Source organism: Oryzias latipes, chromosome 16 (assembly GCF_053564925.1).
Source record: "Oryzias latipes strain Hd-rR chromosome 16, Olatipes_Hd-rR_3.1".
Taxonomy (NCBI): Eukaryota; Metazoa; Chordata; class Actinopteri; order Beloniformes; family Adrianichthyidae; genus Oryzias; species Oryzias latipes.
In genome coordinates, this window is record NC_136252.1 from 26075382 (window position 1) to 26096340 (window position 20959).

Below are 20959 nucleotides of genomic sequence, written 5' to 3' on the forward strand. Positions count from 1 at the left end.
TCCCTCTCTCTTCCTCCCTCCTTTCCTTTTCCGTCCGGTCCAACACAAAAGATTTTCAAATACGATTTAAAATGAATAAAGTTTGGCCTCGATTACAAAAGGGGTTTATTCAGACATACCTCTGGTTTGTCAGAAGATTCATAACCCCTGTTGTTAAAATAAAATATGTCCAACACAAGAGGCCTTCAGCTCTCATCTGTTTGCCCAGTTGTTGGACAGGACAGCTTTAAAAAAAAAAAAGAATACAATAAATAAATAACATTTTAAAAAATCAGTTGCAAGCCATTTTATTTACAAAAACACTCACAAACCAAAACGCGTTTGAAAAATTGAAACAGTTATCAGTGCAGATAAGTAACTAAATGTATTTGAAAACCTTGCACACATTTAAAAATAATAAAAATATATATGTAGATTTCATACTAAAATGTTGTAATAGTAATTGCTGGCACCTAAAAAAAAAAATAAAAGCCTAGCTCTGTGGGCCTTCTTTTTACAACTCAGATGCTGCAACATCTTCAGAACAATTATAATATGAGTACCACTAGTTTGTCTTAAATATATATATTTTTAATTGTATAAAACATTTAAAATTCAAACATGCTGATATATTTTTTGGCTGATTGAGGTTCACAAACCTGTTAAGATTTGTGTGTAACCTTTTACAGTAAATGACAAACATTCCATCAGATGCATATTTTATACATAAAATAATAAAGATATGAAAACCGTGTTTTGACGGATTCCGAAGCCTTTAAAGACAAAATATTTAACTAAATTTGTGTCAGAAAAAATAATGGTTCAGAATCCTTTAAAGGATCTTGTTTTCTGTTTTCAAAGCACTTGCTGACATTATCAGGTACAGACACATAGCAATGCTATATTTCATAAAGATAATTAGCAAGCAGTTATTCATTTTCTGACACAATGGAAAAAACCCTTCTAAGGGTTTCCATTTTGGACCTTGTAGGGTGAAGTTTACTTCAACTCACAAAACAGAATCCATGTTAAGGCAACTTCAGAACTGCTAAAATATCGCAACAATTACCTGCTCAACCTATCCAAACTGCTTTTTGTGAATTTTATTTCACTGTAAATGGTTTCATTGTGGGCTAATTCACGGCCGTTGGTCTTTGCAGGGGTTCTAAAGGCAATTGAGGAATAAACAATGGAGGGTTCTTCTTCCACCTGTGAATAAAGAAATAATGATTAGTGGAAAATGATTAGTAAATGATTAGTCACTTTATGATTTGTGGAAAATCTAAAGGATTATTACTCACACTTGTCCATCTTCTGAAAACACAGCAAGTGCAAAGCAAAGGAAATGCTAGAGGGTGAACATAGAAAATGTGTGATGGAGCTGTTAAAACCTCAGGCTCATTAAAACTCTGAAAGTAAAAAACCTCAGAATTTGCACCCCAGACCTACCAGACTGCAGTCTTTTTCTCAAGCAGAACATTAAAATTAAAATCAAACAAGCAGAAGGAACCAACACGCCACAAACAAGTCCACTCCAGTCTTCCTTTTCTGTGGACATTCCTGCAAAAATGATCATTTTAATATTACAATTTGAAAAATGTTGCTTAAATTTTAAAAGACTGACAGACATGTGTATATGAATAGATAACCTGTTGTTTTGCTAAATGCAGTTGTTGACACATAACTGCTGGTAACTGTTGAATGTTCATCTGCCTTGAACATCTGACTTGCATTGCAGGTTAATTTCCCAGATCCATCCACATGCATCAATATCCCTGTTATGTTCATCATCTGACTCCAAGCATGACTTTTTTTATTGAATTCCTCATCACACACCACAGCACACGACACAGGAGAACCTTTATCAGGGATCACTGCTGGAAAAACATATAATAATAATACTAATAACAAATTAGATACCATAAATTGAAGCACTTTGATGTAAAAGTGTGTAAATGATGACCAGCTTCTCACCTGTTATTACGCATAAGTTGACAGTAAGCACTTTTTGACTTGGACCCCCACACCGACTCACCAAGCACGTATATTTCCCAGCATCTGTAATATTTACATTTGGAATATATATGGACTTGTTGGAAGTCACAGTGACGGAAAATGGCCTCTGTGCTGTTACAGAGATAGAATAGAATAGAATAGAATAGAATAGAATAGAATAGAATAGAATAGAATAGAATAGAATAGAATAGAATAGAATAGAATAGAATAGAATAGAATGTTTTATTCTTCACCGGGTTAAACATTTGTACTGGGCTCAATGGCTGAAAAAAACCCTACTTTTCCTGAAAGCAGTTGCAGTACCTGCTTCAAAAACCCATTCGAAAGAAGAAAAGTTGCCTGAGCATTCTTGGTTAAAGCTGGTGCCTGCGAGGATGTTAACCGTCCTCTGACTTTCATCTAGAATTTCTGGAAGAAAGAAACAAAAGGAGAGTTTAAGGAACAGACTTTGCAAATCTGCAAAAAAAAAATACAAAATCTGATGAAAATGTGATGAAAACCTTTTTTCACGCTGATGATGTTTGACTCTTTCCTGCTGCAGTTACTTTGATGGCAGATTTCACACCAATACATGCCCTGATCATCATCCGTGAAAGAACTGATGACTAAGTTGGCATTTTTTAAATTAAGTTTTTTGGTGAAAAGATTTTTACGAAATATTACTCCTTTTTTGTCTTTAGACAACAACACAGTTTGATCACTGTATTCTTCCTTTTTGTAAAACCATTTGAACGAGTCCAAGTCGCGGTTGCTGCAGGGTATGACAGCTTGACATCCCAGCCAGAAGCGGAAATGATCTTTGACTGATTTAAAAAAAAAAGAAACATTTTTGTTATTGACATTCACACCACATTACACAACTATAAAAAAGGTGATATAAAGTTAGCATCATCTAGGTTCCATGATTCACTCACCGTTTCCTTGTGTTATGCAAATATTCCAAAGTATAAGAATGAAAATAAAGTCTTTCTGATTCTGAGCTTTGACTGACCTCATGTCTTCAAAAAAACAAGAACCCTGTTCACTAAAACTGAAGCAGTTCCATATACGGTTTTACCAGCAGTTTCCTAAAGACTTCAGTTGAGAGGCTCTTCAAAGCACTAAAGGTTTTTAACTGAAAGTGACAACTGCATGCTCAAGCTGATTTAAAGGAAGTGGTCCAGAGACGAAGAAATTTAGCAAAGCCTTCCCCTACACTTTTTTTTCTCATCGTCTAGCCTACATTTTACATTCTGCAACAGCAAATGTGTCAAGATATAAAATCTAACTAGCAACAGGTTTCCTCACTTAAAAAACAAATGTGTGAAGGTTTTTTTTAATACCATAGCTTTTCATATTCTGTGTGTTTGACAGTATTTGATTTGCTCAATTGATTTAAATAAAGAATAATTGCAATGGTTCTACATTACTGCACTATATGCTACTGTGCGGAAATGAAGAATTTGATTTAATTAATTTGTTGGCTGAAAATACAGAGGCAAAGACCAGTTCTGGAAACTTTGATAAAACGTGTGGAAGCTTAATAGTATTTGAGTCAACTATGAAGTGTTTATGTTGTGGTTTCTGAGAGGTTTCCTTACAAATGAATGTCAAGGCTGTTTTTTTTTTTAATGTGGTTTCATACTCATAAAAAAGTCAAAGAGACTCATTCTCTCCAACCAAATGGAAAACTCATTAAAGAGGCCTTGTTGTTGTCAAACGTATTGTTATCTTATACTAAATAGAGTTTTATTTCCATTGTGGCTCCCAGACAAGAAGGCCAGCATCCATCAAACAAAATGTCACTTCAATAAACTTTATTATTTATGTACATGACTTGAAAGTCATAGAGACATCTTTTCTAGAAACACTACATAGTAAGTTCTGAAAGTTTGAGGCCTCCGCTTATGTTTAGAGTTTACACCAAAAACTAACACTTTGTGTTTATTAGTCACTGCAGCCACACCAGTCATCCATTCCAGTTCATTCTACTATAAACAAAACTACCAGCTCCACATCATAATGAATCTCATGGTCCCATCTGAGCAACCCGTCTCTGAGAAAGTCTGAAACGAGAGCGTGTTCACGTAAAATACAGCCATAAGATTATTTGTTTTCTATGTCACAGTGACATTAAAAACTGTTTGTTTATTACACAAAATTATATTTAACGCCCCTTTCACCCTATCACGGGTGGTTTCTTACACACAAGCTTGGGTCCAGTATCTTAGCTGTCCCTAGCACTACGCTTTTCTGGACTGAGATGTTTTCTATCAAGGTATCTGCTGTAGCCACTCTTCCATCTTGGGAGTCACTGCCCCAAGTGCTCCAATTACCACAGGCACCACTGTCACCTTCACTTTCCATGCTTTCTCCAGTTCTTCTCTAAGTCCCTGGTATTTCTCCAGTTTCTCATGTTGCTTCTTCCTGATGTTTCCATCGCTTGGCACTACCACATCCACCACAACGCCTTTCCTCTGTTCTTTATCCACCACTATGATGTCTGGTTGGTTCGCTAATACCATTCTATCAGTCTGGATCTGGAAGTCCCATTGGATCTTTGCCCTGTCATTCTCTATCACCTTCGGAGGTGTTTCCAATTTTTGACCTTGGGGTTTCTAGTTCATATTCTGCACACATGTTCCTGTATATTATTCCAGCCACTTGATTGTGGCGCTCTATGTATGCTTTACCTGCCAGCTTCTTACACCCTGCAGTTATGTGCTGGATTGTTTCAGGCGCCTCCTTGCACAGCCTACAGTACATCTTGGGTCTTGTCTGGTGTGGTAGATCTGAGCCTCTATCGCTCTGGTGCTCAGGGCTTGTTCCTGGGCTGCCAGGATGAGTGCTTCAGTGCTGTCCTGTAGGCCAACCCTTTCTAGCCATTGGTAGGACTTCTTGATATCAGCCACTTCAGTTATGGTCCGGTGGTACATCCCATGCAGGGGTTTGTCCTCCCATGAGGATCTGTCCTCCAGCACTGTATCCTCTGCCCTCCATTGCCTGAGACATTCACTGATCATACTGTCAGCTTGAGCTTGATGTACTCATGCATCTTGGATGTTTCATCCTGGATAGTGGCTTCTACGCTCACTAGTCCTCGGCCTCCTTCCTTGCGGCTAGCATACAGTCTCAGGGTGCTGGATTTGGGATGGAACCCTCCATGCATGGTGAGGAGCTTTCATGTCTTAACATCCGTGGTCTGTATCTCTTCCTTTGGCCATCTTATTATTCCTGCAGGGTATCTGATAACTGGCAGTGCGTAGCTGTTTATTGCCCGGGTCTTATTTGTGCCATTGAGCTGGCTTCTCAGGACTTGCCTTACTCGTTGAAGGTATTTAGCTGTTGCAGTTTTCCTTGTTGCCTGCTCCAGGTTGCCATTTGCCTGCGGAATTCCAAGGTACTTGTAACTGTCCTCAATGTCTGCTATTGTTCCTTCTGGGAGTGAGACCCCTCCTGTGTGGACTACCTTGCCTCTCTTTGTCACCATCCGGCTGCATTTCTCGAGCCCAAATGACATCCCAATGTCAGTACTGTAGATCCTGGTGGTGTGGATCAGTGTGATACATAATACAATTATCATATATATATATTCTTAAAGCTAAGATTATAAAACTTGTAAATATACATAATATAAGAAGCTATAGACTGTTCATAATTTTATCAAATGTAATAATTTGTTAGTGTGTATTTTCTTTTAAATTGTGAATTATTACAATTACTTTTTCTAAATTTCGAGAAAGAATTCTTAAAAATCTTTTCTTTTTAATAACAATTAAAAGAGTGAGGCTATAGTCCTTAATTTGCAAACTTTCTATTTAGAAATTAAAACAGAAAATAGGTCACCGTTTAAGTTGTGAAACAAGTTTCCAATTCCGCCATGCTGGAAGCCCAACTTTCCGCTAGTACGTGAACGGCTCACATTGACTTGCGCGCGCGCACCTTTATGCAAACACACACACACTCTCTCTCTCTCTCTTTTCAGGCGCGTGAATCTTCGGTTGAATTGAGCTCGCGCTGTTGTTTTGGGTTGAATTGTCCTCCGGGATCCAGCAGGTATGTTCGCTGCGGGGCTGACAGAAGCCCTCTTCGGCTTTCAGCTAACCTGGCTTCATATTCATGTCGCGTTCGGCGCGCTCTGCATCATCGTCATCGTCCACAAGTTGACTCTGTTGACGGCCACGAGAAAAAGTCTGCTGCGAGACGTTGAAGCTTTTCCAGGACCACCGGGGAACTGGCTGTTCGGACATGTCTTACAAGTGAGCGCAGAAACTGTTCGTTTAGAGTTTGTTTTGCACCTGCAGACTTATGCAACCTTAAAACCTCCAGGACATGATGCACTGGAACAATTGGTGATTTTAAAGTAAACTTTATCAAAAGTTGTATACTTTTGGACAGTTTTTATTTCTAAATTACAACATTTCCTCTAAATCAATGTTATGCAATCAAAAAACATTGGAACAAATATGATCTTTTTGAATATAATTGTGCATGTTTAATCTAAAACACTGCATTCTTGCAGAGAAAATGCATGCTGAAAAGACTTTTTATTGATTGATTGATTTTTTATTTGTTTATTTATTTAATATTTGTTTATCCAAGACTTATTTCCAATCCGACTGTTGCAGTGATTGTGCAGGATGTTCTCACAGGCTTTCATTTCCATCATAGCTTAAACAAGATGGAACAGACTTGGAGAGGGGGTTGAAGTGGGGAGAGCAGTACCCCTATGCCTTCCCCATGTGGTTTGGCCCTTCTGTCTGCTTTCTCAACATACATCATCCAGATTATGCCAAAACAATACTGACAACAACAGGTGAATGAAGCTTTTAGCTATTCTTCTTTATACAGGGGTTATTTATTTTAGGTGTTTCTGTGTGATCAGAAGGCTAAAGTGGGTTTATATTTGCTGTCTCTCCAACAGAACCAAAAGATGATTTGGCCTATAGGTTTATCGAGTCATGGATCGGTGAGCCTGCCTTGCCTTTTTTACTGGAGCATGTCATACGCTCTAAGGGTTGTTCATTAAGCTGCTTTGTTATAACTCCCTTTTATTGTGTCTTTGGAAGGAAACGGATTACTGGTGTCAAAAGGTCAGAAGTGGTTTCGACACAGGAGGCTCTTGACCCCGGGCTTCCACTATGATGTCCTAAAGCATTATGTCAACCTGATGTCAGAGTCTGCACAAGTTATGCTGGTATGTTATCCTGTACTCTTATTTTGGCTAAGGGGGTCTGCAACCTGAGGCTCCAGAGTCACATGTCTTTTATCCCTTTATTGTGCCTCTATGGCGGGGGTCGGCAACCCGCGGCTCTTTAGCGCTGCCTTAGTGGCTCCCTGGAGCATTTTCAAAAATGTTTGAAAATGTAAAAAGATGGGGGAGAGAAATATATTTTTTGTTTTATTATGGTTTCTGTATGAGGACAAACAAGACACAAGCATTCTTAACGTTTACCAATGCTGTAAGAATGTGTAGAATAAATATTGTAACGCCCGGCAAGTACGTCACTTGCAGCGGACGATACGGGAGCCAAGCTGTCAAGAATACTGAACTGTCAATCAACTGTCTGCGCTAGAAAACTGTCCGTGTCCCTTATAGCACACGACTCCGAACAGTCTCAGAGAAGTGAAGGCAAAAAGAGAAGCTGAGCGCGCCGCCTCTGTCCGGCCTATCAAGCCCATTTATTTAGAACACACCACATTGAACATTGCACAGTGGTCATCTACCTCTCTCCCTTCTACACTCATGGTGCAACATAAAGAACCAACATAAATTGAAGAATAAACTAAGGTGGAACAACAAAACTGCCATATGAAAAGAAATGTGGGCAAACAGAAACACTCATGCTGAGCCCTAATAAGACCATCATCCCGCATCCCACAATCCCCTGCTGCTAACAGACCTAAACTGCACAAGACCCCCACTACAATTTCAACATTTCTGTCAACGAAAATTTGCGTCATAGCCTGCGACACACGTTTCTACCAGAAGGGCTTTTTTATTTTTATTTTGTTTTACTTTTAGCGGACCGCTAGGCAGGTGGCTGATGGAAATCGAACCACCGTCAGTTCCGTGCATTGATCTCCTGCTACACAACACAGTCCGATGGCTGTCCAGGGGTGATTTTTTGCGCCACTTTCTCGTCTGTTTTGAACACGTGAAAAACATTCCTGAAAAGCAAAGACCTGAACTACCCGCAACTGGAAGATACTGTGGCTCGGAAAGCTGCACATTTTGGTGGACATGACTGTGACAAGCCACCTAAACGAGCTGAATGAAAGTCTGCAGGCGCCGCAAATGCTTAAAGCTGTTTTGTCATTCGAGCGCAGGCTGACTGTCATGGGGCACGCACGTTCCATTTTATTGTTTTTTTGTTCGAATCCTCAAAATAAAAATGACATCAATCGGATTTCTTTATTCCATTTCTTTAATTTTATCAAAGCAATGACACATAATTCATTGATATTATAATGAAGTTAAACTTGCACAACAGAGCAGTCACGTGACGCGTCGTTCTCCGCAGAATGCACTGCAGGGCAAATAAAAATGTAATCGTTAATGCTCATTATGTATTTGTAACAACGTAGTCATTTTGATAGTAGGCTAATATAGATACACATTGCATGTGTTGCCGTCATTATAAGGCTTAAATAGGGCTTTTAATATTTTGCGGCTCCAGACATATTTGTTTTTTTCGTCCAATTTGGCTCTTTCAACATTTTGGGTTGCCGACCCCTGCTCTATGGCTTTGATGAAAAACGCTTATGATTTTAATAAACAATGGTAGCCTGTACAATAAATTGCAAATTTATCATCATCGCGATATCAAGCTGTGCAAGACATATATCGCAAAAGACGGTGAAAACTGCACTGAATGGTTCCCTTAAATGTGACAAAACAATTTAGCAGCTTGAAATATTTAACGAATCAAAGAAATCCAGTTATGCCTTTGACCAATCAGATGGAAGCCTTTACATTGTTGACCAATTGGATGGAGCCCTTCTATGTAGACAAGAGTCATTTGGAGTTTAATTTAAGTTATGTTGACTCTTATTTAAACATTTAACTGTTGCAGTGAAAAGGAAATGATGTTTTTGGTTGTTTTGCTATTTGTTCATGGATCGCAAGTTAGATCGTCATCGCAATATTGCTCACTAATATCATATATCGCGAGTTTTCGTCATTTTATCACTTTAGGAATCCTTCAAAATACACAAGCAAAAATGATGGTTAAATCTAGAATAAAGTACATATCCTTATCTTCTTTTGCACAGCAGGACCTAGTTTCTGTTCAGAAGCAAAGTTTGAAAGTTTCTGCTGCATCAGGAGGATCTCCTATGACACAGAGTATTTTATTTTGAAAGGACTCATATGTGCTCCCGTCAGAGTAAAATAAATCAAAATTCTTCAATATAGAAACTGTTATAATTCAATAGTTGTAAGTATTTAAAAGCTACATTTTATGAATGAAAGGCTTAATGGCCACAAAAACAAAGTGAATTTTTATAAACGGTGGAGTTTTGGTCTGTAGGAAACTAACCCAAAAGACTCTTTTAGCATTAGAGATGAAACATTTGTGATATGAATCCCACAATCTTTTGTTTCCAGGATAAATGGGAGAGCTATGCAAACACCTCTGAGACGTTTGAGTTGTTTGAACACGTGAGCCTCATGACGCTGGACAGCATCTTGAAGTGCGCCTTTAGCCACAACAGCAACTGCCAGAGAGAGGGGTGAGCCCGATGACACCGACTCTGCTTCCTCCTTACGCTTCTGTGCCCATGAACATATTGCATGCTTTCATGTTTCCAGGGAAACAAACAAATACATCAAAGCTGTGTATGAGCTGAGCGATCTGATCAGCTTCCGGATGAGAACGTTTCCATACCACAGTGACCTTATTTTCTACCTTAGCCCACATGGTTTCAGACACAGGAGAGCATGCAAGGTGGCTCACAGTCATACACGTACGCTCCAACGTCTTCAAACTAAATATCGGGACTAACTCAGACCTAGTTTTGACAGTTTGAAGTGTGAAAAAGTCATAAATTAATGTCTCATTTTGGCAGAGGAAGTAATAAGGAAGAGGAAGGAGGCACTAAAGGAAGAGACCGAGTCGAGTCGCAAGAGAAACTTGGATTTTTTGGACATCTTACTCTTTGCAAAAGTATGTTTTATCATAACTCTACAAATTGCATCTCTTTTTATTATTATTCCAGCGATGCCTTAACCAGTGAAGTGTACCGTATTTTCCGGACTATAAGTCGCTGTGGAGTATAAGTCGCACCAGCCCAAAAATGCATTATAAAGTAGAAAAAAACACAGATAAGTCGCATTTTGACGGGAAATTTATTTGACAAAATCTGAGGCCAAGATATAATAACTTGCACAACCTCATATGACACAATCATAGCAGACTGTTTATCTCATAATTTCACAGTAATTCTTTGTCATACTTATTTATTTATTCCTTTCATGAAGCATCATTGGCCAACTAATACTCTGTTTTCATCCTGTATTAGTAGAAACAGTTGTCATTTTTATTGCATTTCTGAATCTATAAAATCATTGGAAAATAGAATATTATGTTTTTAGCCTTCAAGATCTTACTGTAAAAAAAGGTTTGCTGATTCTCTGAGTCACTTAACATACTCTTAACACTTAACATACCTCATACATCAAATTGACCCAGGAACATCATCTCTGTTCCTCACAAATGAACATAACAGGAGGGTTAACAATGTATTTATTTCAATTTATTTCTAATATAAGTCGCTGCGGAGTATAAGTCCGGAAAATACGGTAATCAAGCCATTTTTAGTTAACCCTTGTGCTATCTTAGATGACTCCACCCTTACACTGACGTGTTCTCCCTACCATGACAAAGGTGGATAAAGGTGGAAAGATTTCATGTAATCCATGGACACCAGTGAAGATCACAAATCATTGAAGAAAAAAGGTTCAGAGCACTGTCTAGTGGGTCTAGATGACCCAACTCCCAATGTTAAAGTGCCTAGGATAGCACAAGGGTTACATGTGAGAACCGAAGCAAAAATGTTTAAAGTATAAACCCACTTACTCCGATCAAATTTTGAGCTATTTTAAAAGCATTCCCTCTGGGTTTTTTTAAATAAGAATTATACCATTTTAAGCTTAAATCAAAAAACCTGTGTTGTTTTCTAGGACATAGTTAGAAATTGACCCCTGAGTTGTGGCTTGTAACCTACCCGGTGTATTTTCTATGCAACAAATACTATTTTTTTGTCAATCTGCCTTTTTTTCCGCAAGTCTGCTTCTGATTCACAGCGATTTAAATACAGAAATACTCAGAAATGCAATTAAAACTTAGTTTTCTCAGGTTTTATTTATATGAAAGTTTTCGTCACGGTAAAATCCGATTATTAACACCCTTTTGTTATGAAGTGTTTCACATAATCCCTGTCTATAATCCCAGTTTTGGTCTTTTAATTGATCAGGATGAGAACCAGCAGGGTCTGTCAGATGAAGATATACGTGCAGAGGTGGACACCTTTATGTTTGAGGGCCATGACACCACGGCCAGCGGCATCTCCTTCATCCTGTACTGTCTGGCCAGCCACCCAGAGCACCAGAAGATTTGCAGAAATGAGGTGATGGAGGCCCTGGATGGAAAGGACACCATTGAATGGTAATGGGATGCAGTCATTAGGCCTGAATGTCAGCACAAGCTGTGTCCCACAGCCTCTTTTCCTTTTTTTTTTTGGTATTCAGGGAGGATCTGAACAAAATTCCCTACACAACAATGTGCATAAAAGAATCGCTACGCCTTTACCCTCCTGTGCCAGGAATATCAAGGAAACTCACCAAACCCATCACCTTTTTTGATGGAAGGACCTTACCAGCAGGTATGGAATCTTTGGTTATGACTTTATAAAGAAGACAAAAGATTTTGTTAAAGTAAATTAAACCTAAACCAAGTCTTTTTATTTTTGTAAAGCGCTCATGCTTACTTCTTGTTCATTTTTTTTTACTCTTATGCACAATTTGCAGTGTACCTCCTATAAATGAAATCTATTCTGTGTATTGCTCAGTATTTTTACTTAACTCTGAGCACTTTTATCATGATTACACTCACTCTGTGATTTCTAGTTACCCGTTTAAGAATCCGACAGCTTTTTGGTCTAGTACAATTTTATGTATAACTAGATCAAATGATTTGCCTGTTGCCTGTACCGATGTCGTTTTTTTTAAATAAAAACTCACCAATATTTGTTCTATTTTCTAGGTTTTAAAGTTGGAACAAGTGTTTTTGGAATTCACAGAAATGCCACGGTCTGGGAAAACCCTGAAGTAAGCAGAAGTAACGTCACTTCATGGACAGTATTTTACAGTATGAGCAAAAATTGCCCATAAAAAAATCTGTGAGACCGTAAAAGGTAAACTGTGACGATATAAGAGGGAACACTGTTCTTTGTTAGTTGAATCATATTGCACAACTTTTACGTCAGCAGTGTTGTGTGTAAACAAATTATTTATTAACAATGTCGTTTTGCACTACAGAGCTAAAAGTTCCTAACCAATCAATCTACATAAGTATATATACCAACATGTAGATTTGAGCTGGTTATGTCATCCCTGGGACTCTGTGGTTATTGCTCACACATACTGATTAGATCATGTGAGACTGACACATCCTGTGTGTTTCCAGGTTTTTGACCCGCTCCGTTTTCTCCCTGAAAATGTTTCCAAGAGATCACCTCATGCTTTTGTGCCTTTCTCTGCTGGGGCGAGGTTTGAGCACACTCACACCCATGTGACTCCCTTAAAACTAGATGTTCACTTTTTCACTTCCTGTCTGCTCACATCATCTCAATAAACTGCTTTGAAACAATAACCAGATTTTCATCTAAATGTTTTGAACTGTAAGGAGGCACACAGATATTTCAAAGTATTCTATTCACTAATTATCCATACCCAGTATGTGGCATAATTTCAGTAAATGAAGTTACTTAATTTGATGGATTCTGTGTGTTGTGTCTTTCCAGAAACTGCATTGGTCAGAATTTTGCTATGAATGAGATGAAGGTGGTGATCGCCATGACGCTAAAGAAATACCAGCTGATAGAGGAACCCAGTTTGAAGCCCAGGATAATTCCTCGACTGGTTCTGCGCTCACTTAATGGAATTCACATCAAGATCAAACCTGTGGAAGCACAGAAGTAAAGGGAACATAAAATAACTGCAGTTAAGAAAAACACTTGGGATAATGAATAAGCTGTTTTTTAAACTATTTTGTGTATTTTGCTAGCAAAAAACTTGAAATTTGTAATTGTTTAGTGTCAAAGCAGTATAGAGGAAACATGTTTTTTAATAAGGAATTAAAGTTTGGTTGCACTTTGCAAATCAAGAAAAGACTGAGAATGTTTGTGAAACTTTAGTTTTAATAAATGTTATGACTCATCTGTGTCATAAATGCATTTGTGACCATTTCCAAGCATACTTTACTAAGAAAGTCACGAAATCCGGTGAAAATATCTGCTTTTGGGGTGTGATTTCGCTTTTTCTACAAAAAATGGCAAGACTCAGGCTAAACATGGACTTACTTAACACTTGTGCTATCTTCGGCACTTTGACATTGGGAGTAGGGTCATCTAGACCCCACAATACAGTGCGCTGAACTTTGTTCTTCAATGATTTGTGATCTTCACTGGTTTCCATGGATTGCCTAAAACCCTTTCCACCTTTGTCATGTTAGGGATAACACGTCAATGGTCATTTTGGCCCCGTGGGATAGCACAAGGGTTATAAGCAAACATCTTGCAGTGTGCTAGAAATATTAGCTGGAAAAAAAGTGACAAAGAAGAATAGAAACATTTGAAAAACACTAAATCTAATGAAATCTATTGGGTTTCAATTACCTTGCTATGCAAAAAAAATCTATATTTAAACTACAAGGAAGGAATGTCATAGTAATGACGGATAAGATGTTTAGCATTTTATAAAATGAACTTACATATGTAAACTTTTTTATAATTAATAAGCTGAAGATAGTTTTAGAGACTCTTTAAACCAAAAATTAGAGTTGATTCATACATTTAAAGCCAAAACTCATTTGATGGAAAATGTCTTGTTATATTTAGAAATGATACATTTTCAGTGTAACTAAACTTACCTGCAAATACTTCAACCACAAACCACCAAATGGTTCCTAAACTCTGCAGTGACTGCAGCTCACCGCGGCCCCCACAGGGGATGGGTCAAGTTCACAAAACCACCTCCACGCGCCCGCAGCTGTAAACGGAATATGCTTCTTCAAAAACTATTGTGTGTAGCAGAACAAAGGTGAACGGTACGGCATGAAGATGATGCTCCTGTCTGCAGCATACACTCATAACATTCAACCAAGACCATCACACCCCAAAAACATTCACCAAATTTCCAAGCAAAAATGATCAACCAAACTTTATTTACCAATAAATAACTTTCTGAGGCTTCATCTGCTTGAGTTTATCTCATCCTAAACAATAAAGAAATGTCCAAAAAGCTCTCTGCCAATGTTTTTGGTTTATTGGCTTTAAAAAAAAAAAAACGAAGTTACCATAAATCACACAAAAAAGGAGCATTTTTGAATTTACATTTCAATAAAATAAAATACCAATTAAAGAGGTTCGTGTCATATTCTTACTTTTTTACTTTACACATAGAGCTACCTTTAAAATATAATTTAAGATAAAAAATTGAAGGACTGTAAAGTTAAAGCTGCTTGTTTTGGTCTTATGGACAAGTCCAAAGAGCATTTGATTATTGAATATTTACCGTAGTTAATGTTTAGCTCTCGAACAAGCTGGAGAATAATAAACGATCTCTATAAACCTCATCACCTTTCCTCTCTTTACGTGTCGGTGAAGAGAGGACACACACTTGACCCACATTACTTCCTTTCAGACCAGCTCATAAAACAATGCAAGACGTTATCAGAAGTTGGAAATTCAACAAGTCATTGCATACAAAATAAATAAATAAAAACCTAGAGCTTAGTGATGTAAAATGTGCTCAAGATTGTATTTTGAGACATGAATGAAGTGCAACATGCTGCAGAGGCTGCGTTCACTTTCCACGGCTATGTTGACACAGAAAAAAATAAGTTTTAAATGTCTAAAAGTGTTCCAATTAATCCTGAAAAACCCTCTCCAACATGTTTAAGGATGCATTAACAAACATAATCACAAAAGAAGCAAAAGTGCTTAAAAAGTATTTTTTATTTACAGTCATTACAAAATCGACACTTAACTGACAAAAAGTCAACAGTTAAAGACGCAAGAAATGTCTTTTTTTTTTTTTTTTTAATCTCTTGAAATCTGTATATCTGTTAGGAGTTGGACGCTGTGACGCAGGACGCCAACTACTTATTCATCCAATAACATGGAGCATCTTTCTTAAAACTGTTTGCCCGTATGTGAACTCACACTGACCTGAAGCTTTCACCAAATCTCCAAAATCACTGCTGCATCAGGTCTGAGTGAGTCGACTCGAAGCTCATAGATTGTACTGGCAGACATAAAAAAAAAACCACCTTTTGGGAAATATTATACTGTTTCAAATTATTAAACGTTATGCACCTTAAGCCCAGACAACTTTGAATGCACATAGTTCTTCAAAGTCAGTTTAAGGTATTCCAGAATCTTGTGATCTTTCAGCAGTTTTTCCTGTGTGCTCAGACGCAGTTGGCTTTCTTCGGTTAGTTAAGCCGTGTAAACTGTTACAGGTTAAAGTTTATGACCAGGTTTATTGTTAGTAAAACAGATTTCAAACCATTATGTCCAAGGATTTTTCAGTCCAACCAATATTGATTACACAATTCTGTCATTAGCTAAAAGAAAATGGAATAACCCATTTCAAATCCCAGGAAAAAGTCCAATATGTTGAGTTGTGTATTGTTTGGACCAGGAAATGCCAAAACTTTTAAGAATTAAACAATTCTTTGCAATATTCCTTTGATGATTACTTAGATTCAGGTGCAATAGATCAGACAAATGATCACTTTAGAGCTTGCAGCCAAACTTCAAACCAATCTGAATCCTTTGTTTGAGTCGCCACCTACTGGTTTACCAGGAGAATACAACACCTAGTCCATAAAAGATCTAATACACAGAATCGGGATAATTGGAAACAAAAATGAAATGTAAAAACATTTTAAAACAGTACAAGTAAAAAAAAAGATAAAGAGAATAGCCCTGCATTTTTCCAAAATATCCATTTACAGATGTATTCTCTCCTGACCTCTCAGTTTGGTGTGGTCTATAAAAGCACATTTGCTTGAATAGCAACAGAAAAACCAACAAAACAGAAATAAAAAAAAAGTTCACACTGATCGGAACTACCATGGACATTGCGGTGACTCCACACCCGTCACTGACAACTATCTGCCACTCTTCAACTGATGCACTAACTGCTAAGATTTTTTTTAAACTTAGGTGGATTTTATTTCCAGACAAAAAAAGTTACAAACAACCAAACTGTTTATTAATAGGAGTGGATTCTAGTGAGGCAGACCTACGGTAAAAATGTAAGCTGCACTTTTGTTTGACGATGAGTAACACTATAAATTGATGGGGGGTAAATAGAAGTGAATGGCTCCATCTCTGCCAGGTCACAGTGACTGGCCCATCTTCTGGTAACCTGAGAGGCAGAAAGAAGCTTTCCAGAACTCATCAGATAAGTAGCGAAAGGGTGGGTTTTTTGCCTGGCCAAGCCTCTTTGGCGTACTTCTTTTTGCGTGGCTCGTTGAGGGTCTCTGGTAGATACGGGGCTGTGACGGGCGTGGGATTGAGAGAAATTGGGGGGTGAGGAGCCTCTGGGGCCAGGTCCACCTCCGGCGCTGGGTTTGGGAAGGGCAAAGGAAGTCCTCCTTGCATGGCAGCACCCCCGGGCGCTCCTGTAGGCTGGTTTTCATGACTGGTGGGAGGCAAGTCCCCATACAGACCACCACCTAAGCTGTAGCCATGCATGCGCTTTGCTGTCAGCTCGTCCAGTCCCAGAGTGTTTTGGCCCTCCGCTCTGCGTTTCTACAACAAAAAAGTCAACTATTAGTCTGATGGGTTAAGCTGGAAGCTGTACAACTTTGTTTCTTTTACAGATTTACAGAAGGCATAAAGTCTGTTCAGAATTTAAATTATAACACTATATGTTCACATCGATTAAATAACTATTCTTGCTCTTTTTACCTTCAAAAACATCTTCTTGCTAATCTTATTTTTTTTCTTTAATGCAAGTTATTCATGTTATAAACTGACCAATCAGACGCCTCAATATAAGATTATGGTCTCATGTTGAACGTTAATTAATTTCATTTTGTTGGAAGTAAACCATTCTTGCTCGGTCCAGTTCTCATACAAATAATCACCAAAATCCTTCGACAGTTTACCTTGATGGGGATGACAGCTGTTTGCACCATGTTCCTGAAGCGACCGACCGAGGGGTCAATATCCTCTGAAAAGGAGAAAAAGCCTTTTAGAGATGTTTTCACACATCTACATTCATGAGAATCCTAATAACTGGAGAATAACATGGAATAGACACACTTTGACACAACTGCAAAAGTAATATCAATGTATTTTACAAATATTTTTCAGCCTTTTCATAAACTAAAATTTGGGTGTATATCTTTAGAAAGCAACATTGACAGAATTATTTGACTGTGCTTTAATAAAAAGGGAAATTAACTACACACCCCCCCCAAAAAAAACAAAAAACTATTTACCAGTACATAAACTTATATATATATATATAAAGAACTAGTCCACAGGAAATCTACCAAAAAAATATTCATCCTGTCTCAAGAGGTGAAAACAGCTATGATTAAAAACAAGAAGTTCATAAATGAAGTTTTTTATTTTTTACACTGGTAAGTACCTGGGTTAATGATGGAGTCCTCTTCACTGAAGGTGACTCTGGAGTTTCTGCGTTTCCTTTTAGGTCTTTGGATTTCCAGGTTGCCTTCTTCAATGGTCAATAGCGAGATGCGCTTGTTGTGAGCTGTGTTGAACTCTGTCAGATTCTGACAGGATTCAGAAACCACAAACATTTGTAAGGCGGCTACAACATTTCAACCAACCGGTAGACGGGATTAAAGGATTCATAAGTGGGAAAAAACATAGTAGTATTCTGAAACTAAACCTTGCCACTACTTACTTTTACTTTTACTTTGACCATGCACACATGGTCAAAGTAAAATATGCAGGTCTATTTGTATAAAAGCAAACAAGCAAATCTTAAACTTTAGTAGTTTGACAAATTTAGCCAGAGTTCAAGAATCAACAGGCAAAAAGACTGGAATAAACAGAGATGAAAACAAGATTGATCAGAAAACATAACGTACATCTAACTCTGTTTCTTCTTCTGGAAGACCTAGAAGTCCTTTGAGCTCCTCGTCATCTCCCGTCTTATTGTCTCCTGTGCTAGTGCTGCCTTGGGTTTGGGGTTTCTCTCTGATGATATACGTTCGCGTGGAAGCCCCAAAAGCTAAAGTGGAGTCTATAGGAACCTGCTGAGGCTTGTGGGCCTCGAGGCGGATGTGTCCAAGGAAAGTACCATGTGCTGAAAGGGTAACAATCAAATAAGGTTTCCCAAAAGAATAAAATAAAGAGGTAACGCAACACTGTCATAACAATGAAACAATACTACAACAAAACAAGATGCAATTTTTACCACCACCGTACACTCCAACTCTTTTAGCAATTGGGAAAGATATTTGCTTTAAAGTCAGAAAGTTGATCAAATCTAAATTTTTCAGTGATACGATCCGTGATTTCATCACAACACATGAAATACAAACAAACAAAATGTGTATGGATGTTGAAGCTGTGGTGATCCTTTTAACTCTATTCATATGATTTAATATTCGTAAATGTATCAAACGTGATGGCAGAATGTATTCAATTCCTAAATGATTAAAATGCTTCAGTATTGCATTCTGCTTTGTGTACCGTTTCTTTCTTCCAACAATATAAATCAAATACAAAGGTAGGACTAAAAGCGATCCCTTACTGCTGTTGAGGTCTATAAGGAAGAGTCTTTTTAGGTGTTTGTGGTAGACTAAGGCAGCATGAACACGGGAACATGACTGATGGTCGATGGTGAAGTCACACCAGTCGGGGTTCCTCCCAAAAAGGTAAAACTTCTTCTCATCAATAATCAATTTCTATAGAAAAGAGAGAATGTTTTTTCTGTCAGTCACACATAAAGTATGGCTTCAACAGTACAGGTGTACCTCTGAGTCATAACTCATCAGTGTCGCTTCCACTGATCAGCTTAAACCTCACGGCTGATTTTGCTGTAGCACCGTTGGAAGCCATGCAGCCACAGACCTGTCCTGATGTTCAAACATCAGGGACAGAGCAGACTGTCAGGCTCGTGTATGGGTGCATGTATGGACTTACACGATACATGATTTAACAACAGTAAGGCACAAAAGCAGAATAAGCAGTCATATTACTGCATAACAGGACCAACATCTGCACATTTTCATTCAATTATTACCTCTATCAGTTTGTCTCCCTTCATTACGTCAAGATGAAGCCCCGTGGGGGGTTTGCCTGCCCTGTAAACAGACGATCAACTACTGTCAATATTTAGGGAAAACAAACAAACATGGATCATGCACAAATTAATGTTACAATAAATGAATTCAAATGTCTTTTACATGTTTCTCTCCGCGCTAGCTATTTCAAGAATAAATATTTTAAAGATAAATATTTTCCACATTTATAATAATAATTATTTTTAATTGATCTGGACGTGAATTCTACTCATACAAAGAACACGGCTTTCCCCGTTCGAATAAATAATTTCTAGCCCTTCTGGTTAATTGACGCCAACAACGCTAAGGGTTACCATGCTAACCTAGCTAATGTTAGCAACTGCAACTACAGACTTCTACTTAGCATTAAAAGGCACAAATGAACAGGTCAAATAGCTTTGCAAATGCACATCCAGCAACGCGTTACAAATTTCTAGTTTGTTCTGCAATAAGTAAGTTTTCTCACCATGATGGACAATCAAAAGGCGGAGGACCGTCTTTGCCTGTTTTAGTCGCCATCTTGCTTTAGCATATTGCAACCAAAATGCATGCTGGGTAAACAAAACATTGGGATGTCGGGAGTTGTCGTTCAGAGATAATAATGATAGTAAGAGTAATAATATTAATAATAATTTTACCATATTGCAATATTCGTCAGATTTGTACAGGATACAGGGAATTATTCTTTTTTAGTAAAACTTTTGAAATAGTTTTTTTTTTTTTTTGGCAAATGATCTTCACTTAAAACTTAATTGCACTGTAAGATTTATTAACAAAAAAAGTTCAATTTTGATTTACTTGTGTTAAATCCATTCATAGAAAATGTAATATTTTAATTAAAAATATACAGATTAATTTTAATAATAATGTCATTAATTTTAATTTCACAACAGTCCTGTAATGGGACTCAGAAAAAGTTATAAAAAATATTTGATGACAAAAATGACTTTTTTTGTTAGCTTTTCTCTTTTCTCTTCATGGTTTACACAGCAGAACCCTCGACCACATGCCTCCCCATCTATCCCATAGGAAAGATGTTCTTCTTACTACAGTACTGACCAAAAGTTTGGACACACCTTCTCATTCAAATGAATGGGAAGGTTTGTCCAAACGTTTGGTCTGTACTGTATGTTTAATGTTTCTTTTCAAGATGATGAGTGGTTTGGGAGTAACTTTTAAATACTTAACTAATGAAAAACATTATCATATTATATTTTGAAAAACAAACAAACAAAAACAGTTATAATTCAAGTAATTTTTTATTTGATTTGCATGTTTCTTTGTAAAGCTGCCTAATAAACATGAAGAATTCAATTACAAAAGACCACTAGAGGTCTCTAAACTCTTAATTTGAAAATGGAAACATTTTCTTGGAAATAAATGATTGGTCAACATGTGTGGGATTCTGTGTTGGGGGGCTTGAAGTT

General features: G+C 37.6%; 2 protein-coding genes, 1 long non-coding RNA gene and 1 other non-coding gene across 6 annotated transcripts; 1 reads left to right on the forward strand and 3 right to left on the reverse strand.

The window, feature by feature from the left end:
• Positions 1–271: 271 nt before the first annotated feature.
• On the reverse strand, positions 272–3097 carry LOC105355988 (uncharacterized). 2 transcript variants are annotated; one of them, XR_013648403.1, is made up of 8 exons: positions 2910–3097; positions 2496–2798; positions 2275–2403; positions 1954–2106; positions 1629–1856; positions 1429–1539; positions 1281–1327; positions 272–1188 (listed from the first exon to the last, which is right to left on the reverse strand). It is a non-coding gene; the product is annotated as an uncharacterized LOC105355988 (long non-coding RNA). The 2 variants fall into 2 exon arrangements; XR_013648404.1 differs by having other exon boundaries at positions 1049–1188; positions 1629–1853.
• Positions 3098–5933: 2836 nt separating this feature from the next.
• cyp4t8 (cytochrome P450, family 4, subfamily T, polypeptide 8) lies at positions 5934–13427 on the forward strand. Its single transcript, XM_004078270.5, has 12 exons — positions 5934–6233; positions 6646–6790; positions 6899–6943; positions 7044–7171; positions 9584–9708; positions 9788–9942; positions 10045–10142; positions 11452–11642; positions 11726–11859; positions 12240–12304; positions 12663–12745; positions 13000–13427. Exons 1-12 carry the CDS (start codon positions 6033–6035, stop codon positions 13175–13177), a joined length of 1548 nt encoding a protein of 515 aa, XP_004078318.1. The 5' UTR covers positions 5934–6032; the 3' UTR covers positions 13178–13427.
• Positions 13428–15195: 1768 nt separating this feature from the next.
• Positions 15196–20135, reverse strand: ppp1r8b (protein phosphatase 1, regulatory subunit 8b). 2 transcript variants are annotated; one of them, XM_023964271.2, is made up of 8 exons: positions 19999–20075; positions 19493–19553; positions 19224–19325; positions 19001–19154; positions 18333–18550; positions 17867–18011; positions 17379–17443; positions 15196–17019 (listed from the first exon to the last, which is right to left on the reverse strand). In XM_023964271.2, the coding sequence occupies exons 3-8, from the start codon at positions 19239–19241 to the stop codon at positions 16666–16668; spliced, it is 954 nt and encodes a 317-aa protein (XP_023820039.1). In that variant the 5' UTR covers positions 19242–19325; positions 19493–19553; positions 19999–20075; the 3' UTR covers positions 15196–16665. The 2 variants fall into 2 exon arrangements, with proteins under 2 accessions (XP_023820039.1, XP_023820038.1); XM_023964270.2 differs by lacking the exon at positions 19224–19325 and having other exon boundaries at positions 19999–20135.
• LOC111949015 (small Cajal body-specific RNA 1) lies at positions 19216–19380 on the reverse strand. The gene has a single exon (XR_002875037.1).
• Positions 20136–20959: the final 824 nt, after the last annotated feature.